We start from the raw sequence: 25,588 nt of genomic DNA, 5'->3' as shown, positions 1-25,588 counted from the left end.
GAAGTGGCTGCACCCTCACCTTCCATGTAAAAGGAAAGAAATAAATAATCTGGATCTTTGAATAGATGACAAGACAGGGTATTACTGACGGCCTTGACCTAAAGCAGGCCTGCAAAACTCCAGTCCTTGAGGGCCACAAACAGGCCAGGTTTTCAGGATATCCCTACTTCAGCACAGCTTGCTCAATTAGTGGCTCAGTCATACTGAGCTAGCTGTGCTGAAGTAGGGATATACTGAAAACCTTGCCTGTTTGCAGCCCTCGAGGACTGGAGTTGTGCAGGCCTGACCTAAAGGGTGCTGCAGGACTTAAGGTGAGAGGGCAGGTGCTGCTGCTGCCGCTAGCCTAGTAGCATTCTAGAAGCTGCCCTGCTATTTCTGGTGCACTCACCTCCATTACCAACATATTCATCAGCCCGTTATCATTCGGATTCTCCTCTTCCTCCTCAACATTTTGATGTTTTTTAAAACTTTGCTGCTGCTGCTGCTCGGGCTGATTTCTTTTGCCTCCCCCCTTTTACTTTGCAATATATAATGCCTAGGCATGTCAGTTCTGCTTTTTGGTGTACTGCTAATAGGAGCATGAATGCTAGTGCTATTAGTGTTGTGACTATGGCTGCCTACTGCCGAAATAATAGTTGACTATCGGGATCATAATCGTCACTGCTGCCATCACTAGCAATTGTTGAAGCACCAGGGATTACACCATGACCTCACCTCTACCAACACCACGGTCGTCATTATCGTTATCTTCATCATCTGACTCCTCTATTTCTGCCTCAATCCCACACTCCACAATTTCTTCTACCTCCACCGCCTCAGTCTTGCAGTTTAAGAGCTATAGTGTGAGTTCAGCATCTAGCCCTGCATGTTTGGCTGAGGAATATGGCTCTGATTCTTACCCTCCCCATACAAGTAGAATTGCGTGTGCCCTTGCACGCCCAGAGTTTTGTTTTTGGCATTGATGGCTAATCTCTAAACATTTTGAGACTGACATTTTTGTTTTTTTTTGTTTTTTTAACCTCCCTTTCAATTTTATTTCTCAAGACTTGCTGATATTTCAGTAGAAGCAGTATGTTTTTCTAGATTTTCTCTAGGGTCCCACTTCATACTTCCCCATACATGCCACCACCACCACCATCACCACCACCACTCCTCATCATCACCATCACCACCACCACTCCTCATCACCACCACCACCACTCCTCATCATCATCACCATCACCACCACCACTCCTCATCATCACCATCACCACTCCTCATCACCACCACCACCACTCCTCATCATCATCACCACCACCACCACCACTCCTCATCATCACCACCACCACCGCAACCACCACCACCACTCCTCATCATCACCACCACCACCATCATCACTCATCATCACCACCACCACCACCACCACCACCACCACTCCTCATCATCATCACCACCACCCCTCATCATCACCACCATCACCCCTCCTCATCATCACCACCACCACCACCACCATCACCACTCCTCACCACCACCACCACCACCACTCCTCATCATCACCACCATCACCACTCCTCATCATCACCACCACCATCACCACTCCTCATCATCACCACCACCACCACTCATCATCATCACCACCACCACCACTCATCATCATCACCACAACCACTCCTCATCATCATCTCCACCACCACCACTACCACCACCACCTCTACTCCTCATCATCACCACCACCACCATCACCACTCCTAATCATCACCACTCCTCATCATCACCACCACCACCACCACCACTCCTCATCATCACCACCACCACGACTCCTCATCATCATCACCACCACCACCACCACCACCACTCCTCATCATTACGACCACCACACCACCACTCCTCATCATCATCACCACCACCACTCATCATCACCACCACCACCACCCCTCATCATCACCACCACCATCACTCCTCATCATCACCACCACCACCACCACTCCTCATCATCACCACCACCACCACTCCTCATCATCACCACCACCATCACCATCACTCCTCATCATCACCACCATCACCATCACCACAACCATCATCATCATCACCACCACCACCACCACTCCTCATCATCACCACCACCATCACCACTCCTCATCATCACCATCACCATCATCATCATCATCATCACCACCTTCCCAGCCCTCCTCTTTTGATAATACCACTAGACGTTTTATTTTAGTTGTTTGCTATGTGTATCTGTATGTGTATTAACACCCCACAAGCCAAATTTTGTGTGCACCTTAGCCTCTTCAATATGAGAAATTGTAGAGATTAAAAGAAATGATTTGCAAAGTCTGCTGTTTTTCATGAAAGTTTTTGTGGGATGAAAATAAATAGGCATTCATTTGCGAATTTACACAATTTTTTTTTCCACCTCTCTGAAAATGAAGAAAAATATTATTTCTGGATGAATAAAAACTGGAGAAAAACAGTGTTTTCACAATGAGGATTCCTATCATATATTGTGTCTATTTATTACATGTCTGGAAGGGACAAATAAAAACATAACAATTATTTTGTTTTAATATTGCATCTATTTATTTAGCACATGCACCAGCCTCAAGATGGTTACATCTCTAAAATGATGCATTATATCACTTTTATATTGCATCATATTTTTGATGTAGTTGATTTGTGCTTGTAATGCAAATGCTTAAAATTTGCCTAAAGTGTTCTACATAAATAGGCAAAGCTTAATCTGACACATTTGAAGTCCTTATTCACCATTATTTGTCCGAGAAGTTCCCTTAGTGTGCACGCAGAATTTTTTCTTTGATTTATTTGAAGCAGGCACCAGACACATGGTGGTACTAAAAACTGCAACCTCTGCCGGGAATGGCAGTTCAACCCTAATGTCCCCTTCTTATTTCTCTTCCTGCTGCATGGATGTTATTCAGTAAACTGCATCTTCCTACCAATTTCCCCCCTCTTAACGAGGCAGAGAGCTTGGTTAGCCGAATCCTGCAGCTTGGGCCGCAAGGGACAAAATTTATTGGGTAGGATGCTGCATTGATCAAATAAAAAGACAGGATACAAAATGTCTTAAGGGTTTTATTTGTATATTTTATTATTTATCTCATCCACATTTCTATGATTTAATGTCCCACGCCTTTCAGTAAACACATGTTGTCGAAAAGATAAAAAGTGGCTTGTCTTATAACCGCTAATAATTCTGTGCTTCCAGGCATGTGACACTCACAGGCCGCATCTCTTTGATTTTTCATGGCTGCTGTATTTTCTTTTCAGTTTGAAATGTTCCTGCTGCATCAAATACATTTGTAGTTTGGAGTGACGGTCTTTAAATTTTACTTTGTTCAAGAGAAGGTATTTACAGGCAAATGTTCAAAAATCTTGCTTGGTGGGAGCACTAGCATATATTGCAGATCCTCGGTCTCTCATTTAATGAACTTTACATACTTTGATACTTATTACATACGGTATATACATATATACTTTTTGTTTATCAATTTAAGCTGTATCCTGTGATCTATTTGCCCTGTGTTAAACCGAGGGAGATTGATATCATTTTAACGCTTCCTCCTTTGGCTCTTGAATGAGTTCATTTGACCAACTGATTAATCAAATTTCTCAACTGCTTTACGGACAAGAAATATATTACTTTAAAAAAAATTAAGGAACGGCCACAGGAAATACAGGAAAAATAAAATAAAAAATAAACCTATATTAATGATGATACAGATGTAGCAGGCGTTGGCTACATTGGGAGAGTGCGGATACAGATGTAGCAGATGTTGGATACATTGGGAGAGTGCGGATACAGATGTAGCAGGCGTTGGATACATTGGGAGAGTGCGGACACAGATGTAGCAGATGTTGGATACATTGGGAGAGCGCAGACACAGATGTAGCAGATGTTGGATACATTGGGAGAGTGCGGATACAGATGTAGCAGATGTTGGATACATTGGGAGAGTGCGGATACAGATGTAGCAGGTGTTGGATACATTGGGAGAGTGCAGATACAGATGTAGCAGATGTTGGATACATTGGGAGAGTGCAGATACAGATGTAGCAGGTGTTGGATACATTGGGAGAGTGCAGATACAGATGTAGCAGGTGTTGGCTACATTGGGAGAGCGCAGACACAGATGTAGCAGATGTTGGATACATTGGGAGAGCGCAGATACAGATGTAGCAGATGTTGGATACATTGGGAGTGCGGATACAGATGTAGCAGATGTTGGATACATTGGGAGAGTGCGGATACAGATGTAGCAGGTGTTGGATACATTGGGAGAGTGCAGATACAGATGTAGCAGATGTTGGATACATTGGGAGAGTGCAGATACAGATGTAGCAGGTGTTGGATACATTGGGAGAGTGCAGATACAGATGTAGCAGGTGTTGGCTACATTGGGAGAGCGCAGACACAGATGTAGCAGATGTTGGATACATTGGGAGAGCGCAGATACAGATGTAGCAGATGTTGGATACATTGGGAGAGTGCGGATACAGATGTAGCAGATGTTGGATACATTGGGAGAGCGCAGATACAGATGTAGCAGGCGTTGGCTACATTGGGAGAGTGTGGACACAGATGTAGCAGGTGTTGGATACATTGGGAGAGTGCGGATACAGATGTAGCAGATGTTGGATACATTGGGAGAGCGCGGATACAGATGTAGCAGGCGTTGGATACATTGGGAGAGCGCGGATACAGATGTAGCAGGTGTTGGATACATTGGGAGAGTGCAGATACAGATGTAGCAGATGTTGGATACATTGGGAGAGCGCAGATACAGATGTAGCAGGTGTTGGATACATTGGGAGAGCGCAGATACAGATGTAGCAGGAGTTGGATACATTGGGAGAGCGCAGACACAGATGTAGCAGGCGTTGGATACATTGGGAGAGCGCGGATACAGATGTAGCAGATGTTGGATACATTGGGAGAGTGCGGATACAGATGTAGCAGATGTTGGATACATTGGGAGAGTGCGGATACAGATTTAGCAGATGTTGGATACATTGGGAGAGTGCAGATACAGATGTAGCAGGCGTTGGATACATTGGGAGAGCGCAGATACAGATGTAGCAGACGTTGGATACATTGGGAGAGCGCGGATACAGATTTAGCAGATGTTGGATACATTGGGAGAGTGCAGATACAGATGTAGCAGGCGTTGGATACATTGGGAGAGCGCAGATACAGATGTAGCAGGCGTTGGATACATTGGGAGAGTGCAGATACAGATGTAGCAGGCGTTGGATACATTGGTAGTATGCAGATACAGATGTAGCAGACGTTGGATACATTGGGAGAGCGCGGATACAGATGTAGCAGATGTTGGATACATTGGGAGAGCGCAGATACAGATGTAGCAGACATTGGATACATTGGGAGAGCGCAGATACAGATGTAGCAGATGTTGGATACATTGGGAGAGTGCAGATACAGATGTAGCAGGCGTTGGATACATTGGGAGAGCGCAGATACAGATGTAGCAGGCGTTGGATACATTGGGAGAGTGCAGATACAGATGTAGCAGGCGTTGGATACATTGGTAGTATGCAGATACAGATGTAGCAGATGTTGGATACATTGGGAGAGCGCGGATACAGATGTAGCAGATGTTGGATACATTGGGAGAGTGCAGATACAGATGTAGCAGATGTTGGATACATTGGGAGAGTGCAGATACAGATGTAGCAGGCGTTGGATACATTGGGAGAGCGCAGATACAGATGTAGCAGGCGTTGGATACATTGGGAGAGCGCAGATACAGATGTAGCAGGCGTTGGATACATTGGGAGAGTGCGGATACAGATTTAGCAGATGTTGGATACATTGGGAGAGTGCAGATACAGATGTAGCAGATGTTGGATACATTGGGAGAGTGCAGATACAGATGTAGCAGGCGTTGGATACATTGGGAGAGCGCAGATACAGATGTAGCAGGCGTTGGATACATTGGGAGAGTGCAGATACAGATGTAGCAGGCGTTGGATACATTGGTAGTATGCAGATACAGATGTAGCAGATGTTGGATACATTGGGAGAGCGCGGATACAGATGTAGCAGATGTTGGATACATTGGGAGAGCGCAGATACAGATGTAGCAGACATTGGATACATTGGGAGAGCGCAGATACAGATGTAGCAGGCGTTGGATACATTGGGAGAGCGCAGACACAGATGTAGCAGGCGTTGGATACATTGGGAGAGCGCAGATACAGATGTAGCAGGCGTTGGATACATTGGGAGAGCGCAGACACAGATGTAGCAGGCGTTGGATACATTGGGAGAGTGCGGATACAGATGTAGCAGGCGTTGGATACATTGGGAGAGTGCGGATACAGATGTAGCAGGCGTTGGATCCATTGGGAGAGTGCGGATACAGATGTAGCAGGCGTTGGATACATTGGGAGAGCGCGGATACAGATGTAGCAGGCGTTGGATACATTGGGAGAGTGCGGATACAGATGTAGCAGGCGTTGGATACATTGGGAGAGCGCGGGTACAGATGTAGCAGGCGTTGGATACATTGGGAGAGTGCAGATACAGATGTAGCAGGCGTTGGATACATTGGGAGAGCGCAGACACAGATGTAGCAGGCGTTGGATACATTGGGAGAGTGCGGATACAGATGTAGCAGGCGTTGGATACATTGGGAGAGCGCAGACACAGATGTAGCAGGCGTTGGATACATTGGGAGAGTGCGGATACAGATGTAGCAGGCGTTGGATACATTGGGAGAGTGCGGATACAGATGTAGCAGGCGTTGGATACATTGGGAGAGTGCGGATACAGATGTAGCAGGCGTTGGATACATTGGGAGAGCGCAGATACAGATATAGCAGGCGTTGGATACATTGGGAGAGTGCGGATACAGATGTAGCAGGCGTTGGATACATTGGGAGAGTGCGGATACAGATGTAGCAGGCGTTGGATACATTGGGAGAGCGCGGATACAGATGTAGCAGGCGTTGGATACATTGGGAGAGTGCGGATACAGATGTAGCAGGCGTTGGATACATTGGTAGTATGCAGATACAGATGTAGCAGATGTTGCTTTAACGCCTACATGTTATTTACTGTAACTATCTTCGCAGTGCTATTGAAAACAATGATAATATAAGCGTTATTTAATGAATTATTTCATGTTATTCCACTTTAACAGGGTAAACATGTCTACTACATTTGTGCATGACATGAGATTTAGCATAAATAATATCGATAAATGCATTTGTATAGCAATAATAAACATGCTACGTATAGGTCTTTGTGATATGAAACAAGGTCAGTCTTTGTTTGGAAACTTTCTCCCAGTGAGTGTGTATAGATGTACTGTATAGCCTGAACAAATACCTTGCACACAAAAATAAGAAGCCAAGAAGTGAAACTAGAACAAAAGAATAAAGAAAACCGTGCCTCCTGCTAGATGGTCATAAGTCCCTCACCTTTCGGCAAAAATATTCATAGAGATATCTGCAGGCAGCACATGAAAACATGAGGTGCAAACACCCTCAGGACAAAAACTCTGTGGCTTGTGAACAGGGGCTGGAGGTGCCACCCCCAGTCACAGGTTGGAGAGGAATTGGCGGGGCCCCGGAGGATATTCGGAGCGCTTTTCTCAATCTGGAAGGACTATAGAGTGTTTTATTCACATGTTCACAAGTCAGGGTTTTTTTTTCTGAGGGTGATAGTGGCTCATTTTTTCTTGTGCTATCTGTAAAACGTACATGAGAGCGATTTTGAGAGCTGTATCCCCCACAGGATCATATATCACGGTTGTATTATTTGTTATATTGTAAAGTGTATATTCTGCGCTTTTTGTTCTGTTTATCAAATATCAGCAGGCAAGCTGGTAAGAAGTCAAAAATAAACTTTATTATAGGCTAAAGCTGGTAAATTCCGGGCATTATTGAAAGCCCTGCTCTCTGATTGGATAATGGCCGGAATTTTAACCAATCAGTAAGGGCCTGGAATTTTTGGCACCCTGCCAAGTTTTTCAGCTAATCAGCTTTCAGTTTTCTTTCACAAAGAGTGAAATTTGCCCTTAGACAGGGGAGGTGATTGGACAGAAGGCACCAACAAGGCACTGACTCCTCCCCCACCCTGCCTGCAGCCACACACTGACTCCTCCCCCTCCCTGCCTGCAGCCAGGCACTGACTCCTCCCCCACCCTGCCTGCAGCCAGGCACTGACTCCTCCCCCTCCCTGCCTGCAGCCACGCACTGACTCCTCCCCCACCCTGCCTGCAGCCACGCACTGACTCCTCCCCCACCCTGCCTGCAGCCAGGCACTGACTCCTCCCCCACCCTGCCTGCAGCCAGGCACTGACTCCTCCCCCTCCCTGCCTGCAGCCAGGCACTGACTCCTCCCCCACCCTGCCTGCAGCCACGCACTGACTCCTCCCCCACCCTGCCTGCAGCCAGGCACTGATTCCTCCCCCACCCTGCCTGCAGCCAGGCACTGACTCCTCCCCCTCCCTGCCTGCAGCCAGGCACTGACTCCTCCCCCACCCTGCCTGCAGCCAGGCACTGACTCCTCCCCCACCCTGCCTGCAGCCAGGCACTGACTCCTCCCTCTCCCTGCCTGCAGCCAGGCACTGACTCCTCCCCCACCCTGCCTGCAGCCAGACACTGACTCCTCCCCCACCCTGCCTGCAGCCAGGCACTGACTCCTCCCCCACCCTGCCTGCAGCCAGGCACTGACTCCTCCCCCACCCTGCCTGCAGCCAGGCACTGACTCCTCCCCCACCCTGCCTGCAGCCACGCACTGACTCCTCCCCCACCCTGTCTGCAGCCAGACACTGACTCCTCCCCCACCCTGCCTGCAGCCAGGCACTGACTCCTCCCCCTCCCTGCCTGCAGCCAGGCACTGACTCCTCCCCCACCCTGCCTGCAGCCAGGCACTGACTCCTCCCCCTCCCTGCCTGCAGCCAGACACTGACTCCTCCCCCACCCTGCCTGCAGCCAGGCACTGACTCCTCCCCCACCCTGCCTGCAGCCAGGCACTGACTCCTCCCCCACCCTGCCTGCAGCCAGGCACTGACACCTCCCCCTCCCTGCCTGCAGCCACGCACTGACTCCTCCCCCACCCTGTCTGCAGCCAGACACTGACTCCTCCCCCTCCCTGCCTGCAGAGAGCTCCGCACAGGAGAGTGATGGGAAAGGTTTGTCCGTCTGCTGAGTGTGTTTTGTGGGTGTAAAGGGGTCAGCAGAGTGTTTTATTAGTGTGTGTCTTGTGTTGGTGTGTGTTTTGTGGGTGTAGAGGGGGAAGCAGAGTCTTGTTGGTGTGTTTCTGCTGTGTGTGTTGTGGATGTAGAGGGGGCAGCAGTCTGTTTTGTTGGTGTGTGTGTGTGTGTGTGTCTCTGTAGTGTGTTTTGTAGGTGCAGAGGGGGGTCTGCAGTGTGTGTTTTGTGGGTGTAGAGGGGGCAGGAGAGTCTTGTTGGTGTGTTTTGTTCATGTAGGAGGGGGCAGCAGTTTGTTTTGTTGATGTGTGTGTTTGTCTGCAGTGTGTGTTTTGTGGGTGTAGAGGGGGGCTGCAATGTGTGTGTTTCGTGAGTGGTGAAGGGGAGCAGAGTGTTTTGTGTGCGTGTCTGCAGTGTGTGGGATTACAAGGGGGCTGCAGTGGGTGTAGAGGGGGGCTACTGGTGTGTGTTTTATGGATGTAGAGGGGGAAACAGTCTGTTTGTGTTGGTGTGTGTCTGCAGTGTGTTTTGTGGGTGTAGTGGAGGGCTGCAGTGTGTGTGTGTCAGTGGGTGTAGATGGTGGAGGAAGGCTGCAGGGTGTGTTATGGTGTTTTGGTGTGTGTGTGTGTCTGCATTGTGTTTCTGTGTTTTATGTGTTTGTGGGTGTAGAGGGGGGACTTCTGGGTGTGTTTTGTAAGTGTAGAGGGTGGAGGAAGGCTGCAGTGTGTTTTGTGGGTGTAGAAGAGGGGGGCTGCACAGTGTGTAGGGGGGACTGCAGAGTGTGTTTGTGTATATAGAGGGGTGTTGCAGAGAGATAGTGTGTGTGTGTGTGTGTATATATAGAGGGGGCTGTGTGTATGTAAAATTTCCTTTTAATAAACTTGCAGTAAGAGCATAAGAATGTAGACAATCATGCTGATAAAAATCAATATGACTATAAAAAGTTATCTTTTTTATGAAAAATTAAAAATAAGCTACATTTAGCCTATAATAGTAATAATCCCCTCAGAACAGGGCATTATTGGCCAGTAATGCCCTGTTCTTTGGGAATTATTGCTTAAATAAATATAATCCTAACAAGCCATATTACCAATGTTTTGGTCCTACATTATGCCCTAATGGAGGTCCATTGGTAGGGCTGAAATGTTGGTAATATGGCTGGTTATTATTGTAGTTATTAAAGTTTATTTTTAAGCGCCCAGCATGTCTACTGATATTTAGATGTAGCCTGAGACATCTTGTGACCGCAGTTAGCCCCCGTCCAGCTCCCCGCAGAATTTTCTGTTTCTTTGCCATGTCACAAGGAAAAAAAGCAACATATGTACAGTAGATAACCGGTCTAGTAACGGTGCTCTGTGTAAGCAACCACGAAGAAAGTGCGACGCCCCACCATACGGATGAGTAGAGACAGGGGGACTTCCGACAAAAGTATTATTTATTTAATCATGGTAAAACGGAAGTAAAACGGAACACCTACATATTTCGGGCCAAGCGCTTTATCAGGGTGTAAGTTGGAAACCTCAAACTGAGAAGCGCTTGGCACGAAACATGTAGGTGTCCTGTTTTACTTCCATTTTACCATGATTAAATAAACAATACTTTTTACAGAAGTCCCCCTCTCTCCTTCGTATGCTGGGGCATCTCACTTTTTTCATGTTTGCCACAGCACCCTGGCGGATTTGCACACCGGAGGTTTCCCATAGGTGTCTGAAGCCATTTATCACGGCAAGGATCTCTAACACTGCAGCATGTGAGTTTCTTGGACTATTCAAGTATTTGTCTATTGAGATGGGCTGCGTTTGTAAACCACGAGGGTTTTAGAAGAGATTTTGGATGTCATTTTTGTCTGCTTGCTGTACTTTCTCATAGAACCAGGTAGGCGTGGTCTTCATTCAATAACTAGCCCTATATCTGTATGCGGTATATGGACATTTTACAAGGGAAAATCTCCTAAAAAGAAAGTAAGGAAGAACTGTTCTCATACTTGTTTGTTACTACGCTCTCTGAGCCCCAGATTCCCTTCTTGGACTTTCGTATACTCTGTGTACGGCAGCAATTGCAGGGCCCACCCAAATATCTCATGCATAAAACAGGGCTAGTCACATGGGATCAGAGCATAGTTTTGCCAGATCTGTGCATAAATCTCTTGTTATAGTAAGGTGCTTGAAACTGGGGACTATTGTTTGAAGAACCTTACTACAACAAGGCATCATGGAACTGGAAAAAGTGTAAGGGAACACCAAATTGTCAGAGGATAGAAATGCTGGTTCCTGGTGAATGCTTATTTAAATTAGAGAAGTTCTGGAGTTGTCCAGGAAGGGAACAAAATTACCAATTTTACTAATAAGTCAAGGGTCACTGCAAACAAACTTTTTAAAACGGGTTCATCCAGAGAAGATGCAATATGGGAAAGATGTCAGATCAACCATTTAATGAACAAATGGATGTTGTTTTCTGCTATAATGGCTAAATATTGTGTTTAATGTTCTGTTAGTAAGTTTGATGTGTGCCTGTGTAGGAGGACATGTGCAGAGGTACACAATGGAGACTGTTGTAAGGTGAAATTAAAACAAGGCTTTATTGTGCCTGTCGCTTTAAACACAGCAAAAAATCTATCCCAACATTTGACTTAAAATGGCAGCCTATTTGACGCGATTTACCCCCAAAATCCACGTTGAACTCGATGGGGTTTTTCAACCCAAAACAGCCTGCACGGCCTCTTCGGAATATATAGAATTTACCCATAAGTGGGGCAAGAAATTGATGGGAGAAGCAGTAGAGGCTAAAACAGTAAGTGAATTCCAACCACACGATCTAATGGGATCTGAGGTTTTACAATAGAGCGGAAAATAGGAAGACTAGGTGGGACAAGTAGTTATCTGCTGTGAAATCCCATGTTTCTGTAAGGACCACTTGGACCACTTATCCTAATAATTTGTCTACTAGATGTAAAATCTTTGAACCCGTTTATTTTGTTTTGTATGTTATGGGCAGTGCATCCTAGCATTTGAAGTACGTTATTAAACAATGAGTGGCATTGTACTTCTGTGCAGAATAACACCGTTTTAATCAACAATGGGGTATGCTGATCTTTACTGACATTCAACATTATTATGCTAAAGAAAAAAAGAGATACAGTATATTAAAAAAAAAAGTAGAGATTATTTCAAATCAATATGTGACTGTCTCTGTTGAAATTAAACTTCTTTTCACTTTATTTTGGCCAGTGCCATATTGAGTGGGTAAATATACAGGCATACCCCACATTAACGTACACAATGGGACCGGAGCATGTATGTAAAGTGAAAATGTACTTAAAGTGAAGCACTCCCTTTTTTCCACTTATCGATGCATGTACTGTACTGCAATTGTCATATACGTGCATAACTGATGTAAATAACGCATGTGTAACAGGATCTATAGTCTCCCCGCTTGTGCACAGCTTTGGTACAGGTAGGGAGCCGGTATTGCTGTTCAGGACGTGCTGACAGGCGCATGCGTGAGCTGCTGTTTGCCTATAGAGCGAAATGTACTTACTCGCGAGTGTACTTAAAGTGAGTGTCCTTAAAGCGAGGTATGCCTGTAATCTGGGAGTAAAAGTATTAAAATGTAATCTGTACAGCTCCAGTTCAGTTCAAATGGGCACTCGTGTAGATATATGATGATGATGATGATCTGTACATCTAGCCATCGCTGCATCTCTATTCTCATACATTTTTTGTGTCATTTAAAGAAATGCAAAAATTTAGAAAATCTTAAAATTAGACGTTTTCCAAAAACAATAATAGAAAATGTTCGACGTAATTGTACGCAAAAGAAAAAGCAAGCGCCAAATGGCTTAAATACCTTCTCTCAGAACAGTCTTGTTAAACATCGTGCACACTGGTATGTGGTCTCTGACACTAAGCAGACAGTATCTGACCTATTAACCTGCAAAGATTGTATTTACCTCTCCATGTGTTACTTTCTGTCACTGGGCTTGCTGAGTGCTATTCTGTTTGTATGTGAAAAGATACTAATACAAAGTGAATAACCTTAATATTTAGAATAAATGATTCATTCTGATGTTACTACGCAGGAGATGAACTCTGTGGAAGATCACAGCTGTGATCTATGCCTATGAAATTATTATTATTATCATGTAAAATATCTCATCTTTTCACAAAATCAATTTTTCTTTGCTCAGGAATGTTAGCTGTAAATAGTATTCTTCATTCACTGTCGTATTAGTCCTGTTGTCTGATTTTGATTCTTTAATTTTTCAAGAAAATACACAGACTGGATGCCATATGTACAACCTCTGTAGGAAAATATAGATACTGTCTATTAATACATCTGGAAGCTGCATCATCAATGGTGATTTGTACATCACGCACATCTTGGTTATTTGATTTGATATGATATGGGGAGATTGTTTTAGATCACTCGATTCTCAGTTCAAAGGAAAAAATAGTCAACACAATTTTAATTATAAGGTGTCTAATTAAACAAATCTCCTAGCCCGCTGGTGAAACATGTAGCTGTGTGCTGCTTGTTACATTCGAATCTGATTAAAAGAATGGATTCTGTAATGAAATGACAGTGGGCTCTTTTTGTAGAAATGGATTTTGCAGCTTTTTGACGTACTATTTTCTTTCTTTTTTAATGAATCTATTTTTTGCACTGGTAGGGTGTTGCAGTATTAAAAATAAAAACCGTTAAGCGTTGTATTAAAGCCTCTGTTTTCTTTTGTACAGACCTGTGATAGTAGAAATCCCTCACTTTGGATCAATGCGAAGTGAGGAGCGGGAGCTGATTGTGCTGCGAAGTGAGAATGGGGAAACCTGGAAGGAACATCAGTATGACTGCAGGCTGGAGGAGCTAAATGAATTGATCAATGGCATGGATGAAGGTAAACTATGATTAGTCTCTCAGATTTGTTTTTCTATAGAGTTAACAAAATGCCAATTAAATGAAGCATTAGGAATAAAAAATAATGTCATTTGGTATGCAATTCTAAAGTGCGGGGAAACCCTTTCAGGAGAGGAGAATCTGGCTTGTGCAGCCAACACAACACAGACAAACCATTTCTTCAAAGTGCCGGTCTCCTTTAAGACAGAGATGCACAGTAGAGCTCTACTCACACGTTCATAATGCAATTCCCCATTTAATGTGACAGCCAAGAGCAGAGGTAAGACAATGTTTCCGGTCCCATATGGACAGGAGACCTGTACTTGGTATGCTAAATAGCTTTTGGGGTTCTTTTAAAAAATTTACTTAGATGTGACCTGCCTGTCAAATCAACAGTTTGGCCCATTTAGTCCATCATATCTACTGTATGTGCATACAGGGCTATACAAGGACGGCCTTGTCATGACCCCCTGGAACTATTCCACAAGACAAGGTAAATGAAGGCACCTTCTGGCCTATTGAAGGGAATGGGCCATAAGGTATCTTCTGTCGTTGGATGGGACGTCTGGAATAGTACTGCTTGCAGAACCTCCAACACTGGCACATAATAATAGGGCACACTCTATTTGCTCTATCAATGTGGGATACAGGAGCTATGAAGGCACAGTAATACTTGCAATTTATTACATGCAAAGATAGTGTTACTAATAACCCACTTGTGTTTCTGGATTTGTCTATATAATCATATATGCATAAAATAGAAGTGATAAGTTCCCTATAATCAGCCATCAATCTTCAAGATGCTATACGTTTCAGAAGTTAATCCAATGGGAGACAGGCAATGGAGTGGACATATAAAATCGGCACAGTACCCGTTAAATAGGTACAGTTGACAGGGACATCACCCACACAGGGGGGAGTAAGGAGAAGTAAAATACTTCCCAGCTTAAAATATAAACAGTCAAGTTTTACTTAATATGCTTATTGATGTCTCAATTTAAAAAGGTAGCAATAATCAAGATACTGTATAAGCCATAATCATGTTACAGCTGCAGTTCAGTCAATTTCCTGCATGTGTGTTTTTTTAAATAAATCAGTTCTGTAGTAAGAAAAAATACTTTTAGCATTTTCTGTTTTTAAAAAAACAACTTTGAAAGACCAATTTTCTTGTATTCTATTTTAACAGCCATTTGCTAAGGCACTGCCCCTTCATGTCCTGTCACAAGCCCTGGCACACCCCTTTGTCAGCCCTGCCCTCCCTCAATGCAGGATTGCTCATGAATATTCATGAGCTTCCACTGACAGACAAGCAGAATATAAACAGATCCCTTCACTAATTATGTCACCAACTTTCGACCTATCAATACATGAAGAACGAATTGACCTGCAGCTATACAGTTCTTTAGGTAATTAGAGATTGCACACATGAAACTATTGAAGTAAAAAATAAATTAAAAAAAAAAAAAAAAAGACTGAACTGCAGCTTTAATGTCAGTGGTTCACTTTCATTGTTGCAGTACCTCCTTTACTCTTTACCTGCTGTGGGGTTCTCTAGTGTAAAAGGCAGAACACTTAACATGCTGATTCACTTAACGTTTCCATAATCATCCTACAGAAGTCTGTGGAGCAAGACTATTTCTCATGGATGTGCACACGAAGAAGGGACATCTGAAGGCTTAAAAGCTTTGTCATTATTGCACCTTAATTCTTATTGGTCCATTAAAACGTATCACAACCAACCCTTATCCAAGACCAATACAACTGCTAATATTTGTAATATATGCTCCCCAATACCTTCCCTTTTATACTGCAGCATGCAGCGCTATTTATCAGGTTTATGGAAGGCTACAAAGTGACTGTTTTCTGTTATGATTAAATGGCCAATTCATAGATTCCACTGAAACTCTATCAACCCCCTTGTTCTACTGTGAGTGACCTGAAACACTTTGGGTTAAAGCAAAAAAAGATTATAACATTTTAATTTTTTTTTTTAATGAGCTGTAAGTATGTAATTAATCTGTGTGGTTTGATGATCATATCAGTAACCATTACTTGACACTTAAGGCTGCGACGTTGCACAGCGCCGTAGCAAGTACATGTTGTCCGTCGCGGGTGCCCATAGTGGGCGCCACCGTGTGACGTCAGCCGTTGCGATCGCTGGAAGCCAGAAGATTTTGATATTTCCAGCGATCGAGGGGTGACATCACTGGCACGTGAGCGGTTCGGCCAATGAGGCCACGCCTCCGCCACGCCCCCCCAGTCGCGATCTCTAGTCTCCTGCATCAGAGTGCAGGAATCGCTGTAGGACGGCAACGGCTGACGTCACACGGTCGCGTCGCCCCTGCTATAAACTCGGCCTTAGGCCTTGGCCATGTTTGGCGCTTGCTCGCTCTCGCTTGCTGCCGCTCGCTCTACCAGGAGCTTTTTGCTGTCCTTACAGAGGAGACAGCAAGCGCTTGGGAGGCGGGTATCACTGTGTGTGTGTGTGTCACTTGGTAGCTGTCAGTGTGTGTGTGTCACTGGGGAACATGTGTGTGCGTGCGTGCGTGCGTGCGTGAGTACGTGTGTGTGTGTGTGTGTGTGTGTGTGTGTGTGTGTGTGTGTGTGTGTGTGTGTGTGTGTGTGTGTGTGTGTGTGTGTGTATATTATATAATATTTTAAAAATTAAAAAAAAAAGACATGTTGTGAGAATAAATTATTTATTAACATTGTGCAACTTTGATAAATATATTCACGCACGCACACACGCACACACACACACACACACGCGCACGCACGCACGCACACACACACACACACACACACACACACACACAAAGGCACACACACACACACACAAAGGCACACACACACACACACACATGCATACACTCACACATGCATGCATACACACACATGCATACACATGCACACACACACATGCATACACACACACACACATGCATACACACACACATGCATACACATACACACACATGCACACACACACACACACACACACACACACACACACACACACACACACACACACACACACACACACGCATACACACATGCATACACACACACACACACACACACATGCATAAGCACACACATGCATACACACACACACACATGCACACACACACGCACACACACACACGCACGCACACGCACATGCACACACACACACACACACACAATGCACAAACACACACATACACACACAGGAGACATGGATCGGGACAGAAGGGGGACAGGGATCGAGCAGAAGGGGGACATGGATCGGGCAGAAGGGGGGCAGGGATCGGGCAGAAGGGGGACAGGGATCGGGCAGAAGGGGGGCAGGAATCGGGCAGAAGGGGGGCAGGGATCGGGCAGAAGGGGGACAGACCGTCAGGGGGCGGGCCGGGAGCGGGCGCGTCACTGGCCGGGGGCGGGCCAGTGACGTCACGGAGCTGGTTCGCCCTCATTGGGCGAACCGCTCACGTGACCGGCCTGTCTCGCCGGCAAGCGGGAGAATTTTAAATTCCCCTAAGACCTGCGCTTCCGCAAGCGCGCGGAAGCGCAGGTGAGCCCCTACTAAAGCCGCTCTAATTGCGGCTGTAGGGGCTCAGTGCTGAGCGGGAGCGCGCGTCAGCACGCTTCCGCAAGCACGCAGGGAACATGTCCGGGGCCTCATGCAGCAAGTTCACTTTTAGATAATGTGTGTCTACAGCGCCACCTTCTGGGCAAAATTCTCATTTAAATGTGTAGTTAAAAGAAGCACATTTATTTATTTATTTATAAAATGTTTTACCAGAAAGTGTTACATTGAGAGTTACCTCTCGTTTTCAAGTATGTCCTGGGATGATGTTCAAACAATAATAAAGTGATAAAACAACACCTGTTATTTCTAATGTTTGCCTCATATTTTGTAATCTGTTTGCTACATTTTCAAATGTAGGCACCAACGCTGTAGTACTGCACTGCACGAAAACAAAATGTAATACCGTATGCATGAATAAAAATACTCGTGCAAACGCAGTCTACCATCTTTGATTACATTTGCAAATACTGTAATACTGTAAATTATTTTTGTACTAATCCTTTTACAGTGAAGTGAGGAAAATATAAGGAAAGTATTAATAGTTTCGAATTACTTGGTCCATTTCCTTCTAGCTTAAATAGAGATATAGACAGGTAAAAGAAAAATCAGCAGCGCACAGCCAAGGGAGTCCGGTAATAATGGTACTAAAAAATACTTTATTAACAGAAAGTCATCGCCAAGGAGGTGTAAGAAAAAACCTCCTACATGTGTGATAAAGCCTGCTGGTGCAAGACATGTACGAGGTTTTTCTTACACCTCCATGGTGCTGTCTTTCTGTTAGTAAAATATTTTTTTATTACCATTAAGTCTCCAGTGCTGCCCACGTCCCTGGGGTTACCACCCCCTCCCCCCCCCCCCCCTATCCTTCCCCTTCCCCATCCTTGTTTTATTTTACCTATAAGCGTAATTACATTAAGGTACCACATAGTGAGCTGGAGAGATATCACTGTTTATGTTGCACAGGTACTCAAGAGGGAAATTAGGTGTCACATTGAAATGTTATATATGAGATATTTATTTTGTTTTTGCACTGTGATACTATATGTAATGTAAAATCCTTACAATAAACTTGAAGTTGAAAAAAAAAAAGTCTCCAGTGCTGACGACAATACTGGACCAATTCAGTTTTGTTTGTGAGGGGTCTTCTGTTTTTTCTTCCCCAACAACTATAAAATGTTTCTATTAGAATAGGAATATCTGTATACCATATTTATATTAGAATAGGAATATCTATATACCGTATTTATATTAGAATAGGAATATCTGTATACCGTATTTATATTAGAATAGGAATATCTGTATACCGTATTTATATTAGAATAGGAATATCTGTACGCCGTATTTATATTAGAATAGGAATATCTGTATACCGTATTTATATTAGAATAGGAATATCTGTATACCGTATTTATATTAGAATAGGAATATCTGGATACCGTATTTATATTAGAATAGGAATATCTGTATACCGTATTTATATTAGAATAGGAATATCTGTATACCGTATTTATATTAGAATAGGAATATCTGTATGCCGTATTTATATTAGAATAGGAATATCTGTACGCCGTATTTATATTAGAATAGGAATATCCGGATACCGTATTTATATTAGAATAGGAATATCTGTATACCGTATTTATATTAGAATAGGAATATCTGGATACCGTATTTATATTAGAATAGGAATATCCGGATACCGTATTTATATTAGAATAGGAATATCCGGATACCGTATTTATATTAGAATAGGAATATCTGTATACCGTATTTATATTAGAATAGGAATATCTGTATACCGTATTTCTATTAGAATAGGAATATCTGGATACCGTATTTCTATTAGAATAGGAATATCTGGATACCGTATTTATATTAGAATAGGAATATCTGTATACCGTATTTCTATTAGAATAGGAATATCTGTATGCCGTATTTATATTAGAATAGGAATATCTATATACCGTATTTATATTAGAATAGGAATATCTGTATGCCGTATTTATATTAGAATAGGAATATCTGGATACCGTATTTCTATTAGAATAGGAATATCTGTATGCCGTATTTATATTAGAATAGGAATATCTGGATACCGTATTTATATTAGAATAGGAATATCTGGATACCGTATTTATATTAGAATAGGAATATCTGTATACCGTATTTATATTAGAATAGGAATATCTGTATGCCGTATTTATATTAGAATAGGAATATCTGTATATCGTATTTATATTAGAATAGGAATATCTGTACGCCGTATATATATTAGAATAGGAATATCTGTATGCCGTATTTATATTAGAATAGGAATATCTGGATACCGTATTTATATTAGAATAGGAATATCTGGATACCGTATTTATATTAGAATAGGAATATCTGTATACCGTATTTCTATTAGAATAGGAATATTTGTACGCCGTATTTATATTAGAATAGGAATATCTGGATACCGTATTTCTATTAGAATAGGAATATCTGGATACCGTATTTATATTAGAATAGGAATATCTGGATACCGTATTTATATTAGAATAGGAATATCTGTATACCGTATTTCTATTAGAATAGGAATATTTGTACGCCGTATTTATATTAGAATAGGAATATCTGTATACCGTATTTACATTAGAATAGGAATATCTGGATACCGTATTTATATTAGAATAGGAATATCTGTACGCCGTATTTATATTAGAATAGGAATATCTGTATACCGTATTTATATTAGAATAGGAATATCTGTATATCGTATTTCTATTAGAATAGGAATATCTGGATACCGTATTTACATTAGAATAGGAATATCTGGATACCGTATTTCTATTAGAATAGGAATATCTGTATACCGTATTTATATTAGAATAGGAATATCTGGATACCGTATTTCTATTACAATAGGAATATCTGTATACCGTATTTATATTAGAATAGGAATATCTGTATACCGTATTTATATTACAATAGGAATATCTGGATACCGTATTTATATTAGAATAGGAATATCTGTATACCGTATTTATATTAGAATATGAATATCTGTATACCGTATTTCTATTACAATAGGAATATCTGGATACCGTATTTATATTAGAATAGGAATATCTGTATACCGTATTTATATTAGAATAGGAATATCTGTACGCCGTATTTATATTAGAATAGGAATATCTGTATACCGTATTTATATTAGAATATGAATATCTGTATACCGTATTTCTATTACAATAGGAATATCTGTATACCGTATTTCTATTAGAATAGGAATATCTGTATACCGTATTTATATTAGAATAGGAATATCTGTACGCCGTATTTATATTAGAATAGGAATATCTGTATACCGTATTTATATTAGAATATGAATATCTGTATACCGTATTTCTATTAGAATAGGAATATCTGTATACCGTATTTCTATTAGAATAGGAATATCTGTATATCGTATTTCTATTAGAATAGGAATATCTGGATACCGTATTTACATTAGAATAGGAATATCTGGATACCGTATTTATATTAGAATAGGAATATCTGTATACCGTATTTATATTAGAATAGGAATATCTGTATACCGTATTTCTATTAGAATAGGAATATCTGTATACCGTATTTATATTAGAATAGGAATATCCGTACGCCGTATTTATATTAGAATAGGATTATCTGTATATCGTATTTATATTAGAATAGGAATATCTGTATACCGTATTTATATTAGAATAGGAATATCTGGATACCGTATTTATATTAGAATAGGAATATCTGTATACCGTATTTCTATTAGAATAGGAATATCTGTATACCGTATTTATATTAGAATAGGAATATCTGTATACCGTATTTCTATTAGAATAGGAATATCTGTATACCGTATTTATATTAGAATAGGAATATCTGTATACCGTATTTCTATTAGAATAGGAATATCTGTATACCGTATTTATATTAGAATAGGAATATCTGTATGCCGTATTTATATTAGAATAGGAATATCTGTATATCGTATTTATATTAGAATAGGAATATCTGTACGCCGTATATATATTAGAATAGGAATATCTGGATACCGTATTTATATTAGAATAGGAATATCTGTATGCCGTATTTCTATTAGAATAGGAATATCTGTACGCCGTATTTATATTAGAATAGGAATATCTGTATACCGTATTTATATTAGAATAGGAATATCTGGATACCGTATTTACATTAGAATAGGAATATCTGTATACCGTATTTATATTAGAATAGGAATATCTGTATACCGTATTTATATTAGAATAGGAATATCTGGATACCGTATTTACATTAGAATAGGAATATCTGGATACCGTATTTATATTAGAATAGGAATATCTGTATACCGTATTTCTATTAGAATAGGAATATCTGTACGCCGTATTTATATTAGAATAGGAATATCTGTATACCGTATTTCTATTAGAATAGGAATATCTGTACGCCGTATTTATATTAGAATAGGAATATCTGGATACCGTATTTATATTAGAATAGGAATATCTGTATACCGTATTTCTATTAGAATAGGAATATCTGTACGCCGTATTTATATTAGAATAGGAATATCTGTATATCGTATTTCTATTAGAATAGGAATATCTGGATACCGTATTTATATTAGAATAGGAATATCTGTATACCGTATTTCTATTAGAATAGGAATATCTGGATACCGTATTTCTATTAGAATAGGAATATCTGGATACCGTATTTATATTAGAATAGGAATATCTGGATACCGTATTTCTATTAGAATAGGAATATCTGTATACCGTATTTCTATTAGAATAGGAATATCTGTATACCGTATTTATATTAGAATAGGAATATCTGTATACCGTATTTCTATTAGAATAGGAATATCTGTATGCCGTATTTATATTAGAATAGGAATATCTGTATACCGTATTTCTATTAGAATAGGAATATCTGTATACCGTATTTCTATTAGAATAGGAATATCTGTATACCGTATTTCTATTAGAATAGGAATATCTGTATACCGTATTTCTATTAGAATAGGAATATCTGGATACCGTATTTATATTAGAATAGGAATATCTGGATACCGTATTTATATTAGAATAGGAATATCTGTATACCGTATTTATATTAGAATAGGAATATCTGTACGCCGTATTTATATTAGAATAGGAATATCTGTATGCCGTATTTATATTAGAATAGGAATATCTGTATACCGTATTTCTATTAGAATAGGAATATCTGTACGCCGTATTTATATTAGAATAGGAATATCTGTATATCGTATTTATATTAGAATAGGAATATCTGTATATCGTATTTATATTAGAATAGGAATATCTGTACGCCGTATTTCTATTAGAATAGGAATATCTGTATGCCGTATTTCTATTAGAATAGGAATATCTGTATGCCGTATTTATATTAGAATAGGAATATCTGTATACCGTATTTATATTAGAATAGGAATATCTGTATGCCGTATTTATATTAGAATAGGAATATCTGTATACCGTATTTATATTAGAATAGGAATATCTGTATGCCGTATTTATATTAGAATAGGAATATCTGTATGCCGTATTTATATTAGAATAGGAATATCTGTATGCCGTATTTATATTAGAATAGGAATATCTGTATACCGTATTTATATTAGAATAGGAATATCTGTATGCCGTATTTATATTAGAATAGGAATATCTGTATGCCGTATTTATATTAGAATAGGAATATCTGTATACCGTATTTATATTAGAATAGGAATATCTGTATGCCGTATTTCTATTAGAATAGGAATATCTGTATACCGTATTTATATTCTCAGTCTCCTACAGTAGGCAGAATGTTGGAGGCAGACATGGCTGTTTGTAGTCGTCACAGCATTCTGTAATCCAAAGCTCATGAAGTGACCCGGGGAATGGTGTAATTACTGATGTAGGGCTGGGCTGGGCTGGCAGCTGGCTGGCTTTGGGCCAGATGTGACTCTCGGAGAAATTGAATTCAGCTCCCAACACGGACAAAGTGAAACAATGAGCAGAATGATGCAGAATATAAAAATGAAGTATTCACTAAAAGCCATTAATTCAGGGACCGCGCGTGATGTTCCCTAAACAGAAACGGACATGATGTTCCCTGGTTGAATGTAGTATTCACTATACTGAGTTTGCAGCAGTTATAAGATACACTAGCTGCATTAACTTGCGTTACGCGCTGTTATGTAAATCTCGGCGTTATTCCTTTTCAGTCCCTGAAATAGGACTTTTTCTGGAGTGAGAGGAGAGGGACATATTGGAGGAAAGAATGCTACGGTATCTTATTTAAACCTGGCTAACTCTGGTGTTAGGCCGCACATATAGTGCGCACGATGGCTAGCAAAAGTTGTAATTCGCTTTCCGGCGACGTCGCAGGCGACCAGGTCTTTGATTACTTCCCTGCTTAAACATTAATCTAGTTTAGTGAATAGGGGATGATATGATAATACTCCATTTGCATATCATTTGCATCTCATTATTACTAATGTCCATTTTAGTTAAAACTATGGTCTTTACAGGAAAAAAACATGGCTTAACGTTAAGTTATTATCCTTTACCGCAGCATTACAATTACCGTGACGAGTTTAGTGAATCCAGGCCATAGATACTACAAGTATCCTGTCCTCAGTTGGTACAGTCTGACCCTTCAAAATTCAGAACATTTCTTGTCCACACTAATGCACTACATCTTGTTTTTGTTGACTATTTTTATTCTTTAGAAAAAACTTTAGTATTACATTTTTTTTTTAAATGAAATAGGTGTTACTTCTAATGCATGTCTAGTATGAGTGACATGAAATCCATAACCGTGATCTCCATATCTACTTTTTCCTTTCATCAGAATTGGACAGTCCAGAAGAGCTGGAGAAGAAGAGGATCTGTAGAATCGTTACAAAGGACTTCCCACAGTATTTTGCTGTTGTTTCTCGGATAAAGCAAGAAAGCAACCAGATTGGACCCGAGGGAGGTGTACTGAAGAGTACAATAGTCCCACTTGTTCAAGCATCCTTTCCAGAAGGGGCTTTAACTAAAAGAATTAGAGTAGGACTTCAGGTGAGGAAAAAATTAATGGGAATCTTATTTTACATACTGCTCAAATGTCTTACAAAATAGTTTGGAGGGAGTGCAGTACTGATGCAGCGGCCGTTATTCGAACACTTCACGCGTCATGCACATCGGAACCCCGATTTGAAACCGCGGGATGAATTCCAGCCTCCCCACACTAAGATGCGAGCGCGGCGAGAGCAGAAAAATTAATTTTAGTGTTCTGGCTTTTATAAACATGAAATTGACACAGTAGCACAGTAGCAGAGTAGCACAGTGACACAGTAGCACAGTAGCACAGTAGCACAGTAGCACAGTGACACAGTAGCACAGTGACACAGTAGCACAGTGACACAGTAGCACAGTGATACAGTAGCACAGTGACACAGTGACACAGTAGCACAGTAGCACAGTGACACAGTAGCACAGTAGCGCAGTGACACAGTAGCACAGTGACACAGTAGCACAGTAGCACAGTGACACAGTAGCACAGTAGCACAGTAGCACAGTAGCACAGTAGCACAGTGACACAGTAGCACAGTAGCACAGTAGCACAGTGACACAGTAGCACAGTGACACAGTAGCACAGTGACACAGTAGCACAGTGACACAGTAGCACAGTGACACAGTGGCACAGTGACACAGTGGCACAGTGACACAGTGGCACAGTGACACAGTAGCACAGTAGCACAGTAGCACAGTGACACAGTAGCACAGTAGCACAGTGACACAGTAGCACAGTGACACAGTAGCACAGTGACACAGTGACACAGTAGCACAGTAGCACAGTGGCACAGTGGCACAGTGGCACAGTGACACAGTAGCACAGTAGCACAGTGACACAGTAGCAC

General features: G+C 41.4%; 1 protein-coding gene across 1 annotated transcript in view; it reads left to right on the top strand.

Moving 5' to 3' along the window:
• The window catches only part of ANK3 (ankyrin 3), a 461,946-nt gene that overhangs the window by 354,612 nt on the left and 81,746 nt on the right, over positions 1–25,588 (top strand). The window contains 2 exon segments of the mRNA XM_075612960.1: positions 13,919–14,073; positions 24,535–24,746. Coding sequence (XP_075469075.1) covers positions 13,919–14,073; positions 24,535–24,746 — 367 coding nt within the window.

Source organism: Ascaphus truei, chromosome 8 (assembly GCF_040206685.1).
Source record: "Ascaphus truei isolate aAscTru1 chromosome 8, aAscTru1.hap1, whole genome shotgun sequence".
NCBI classification, from domain to species: domain Eukaryota; kingdom Metazoa; phylum Chordata; class Amphibia; order Anura; family Ascaphidae; genus Ascaphus; species Ascaphus truei.
Note: the sequence above shows the minus strand (reverse complement) of the source record. Positions and strands in the feature narration are given on the sequence as shown.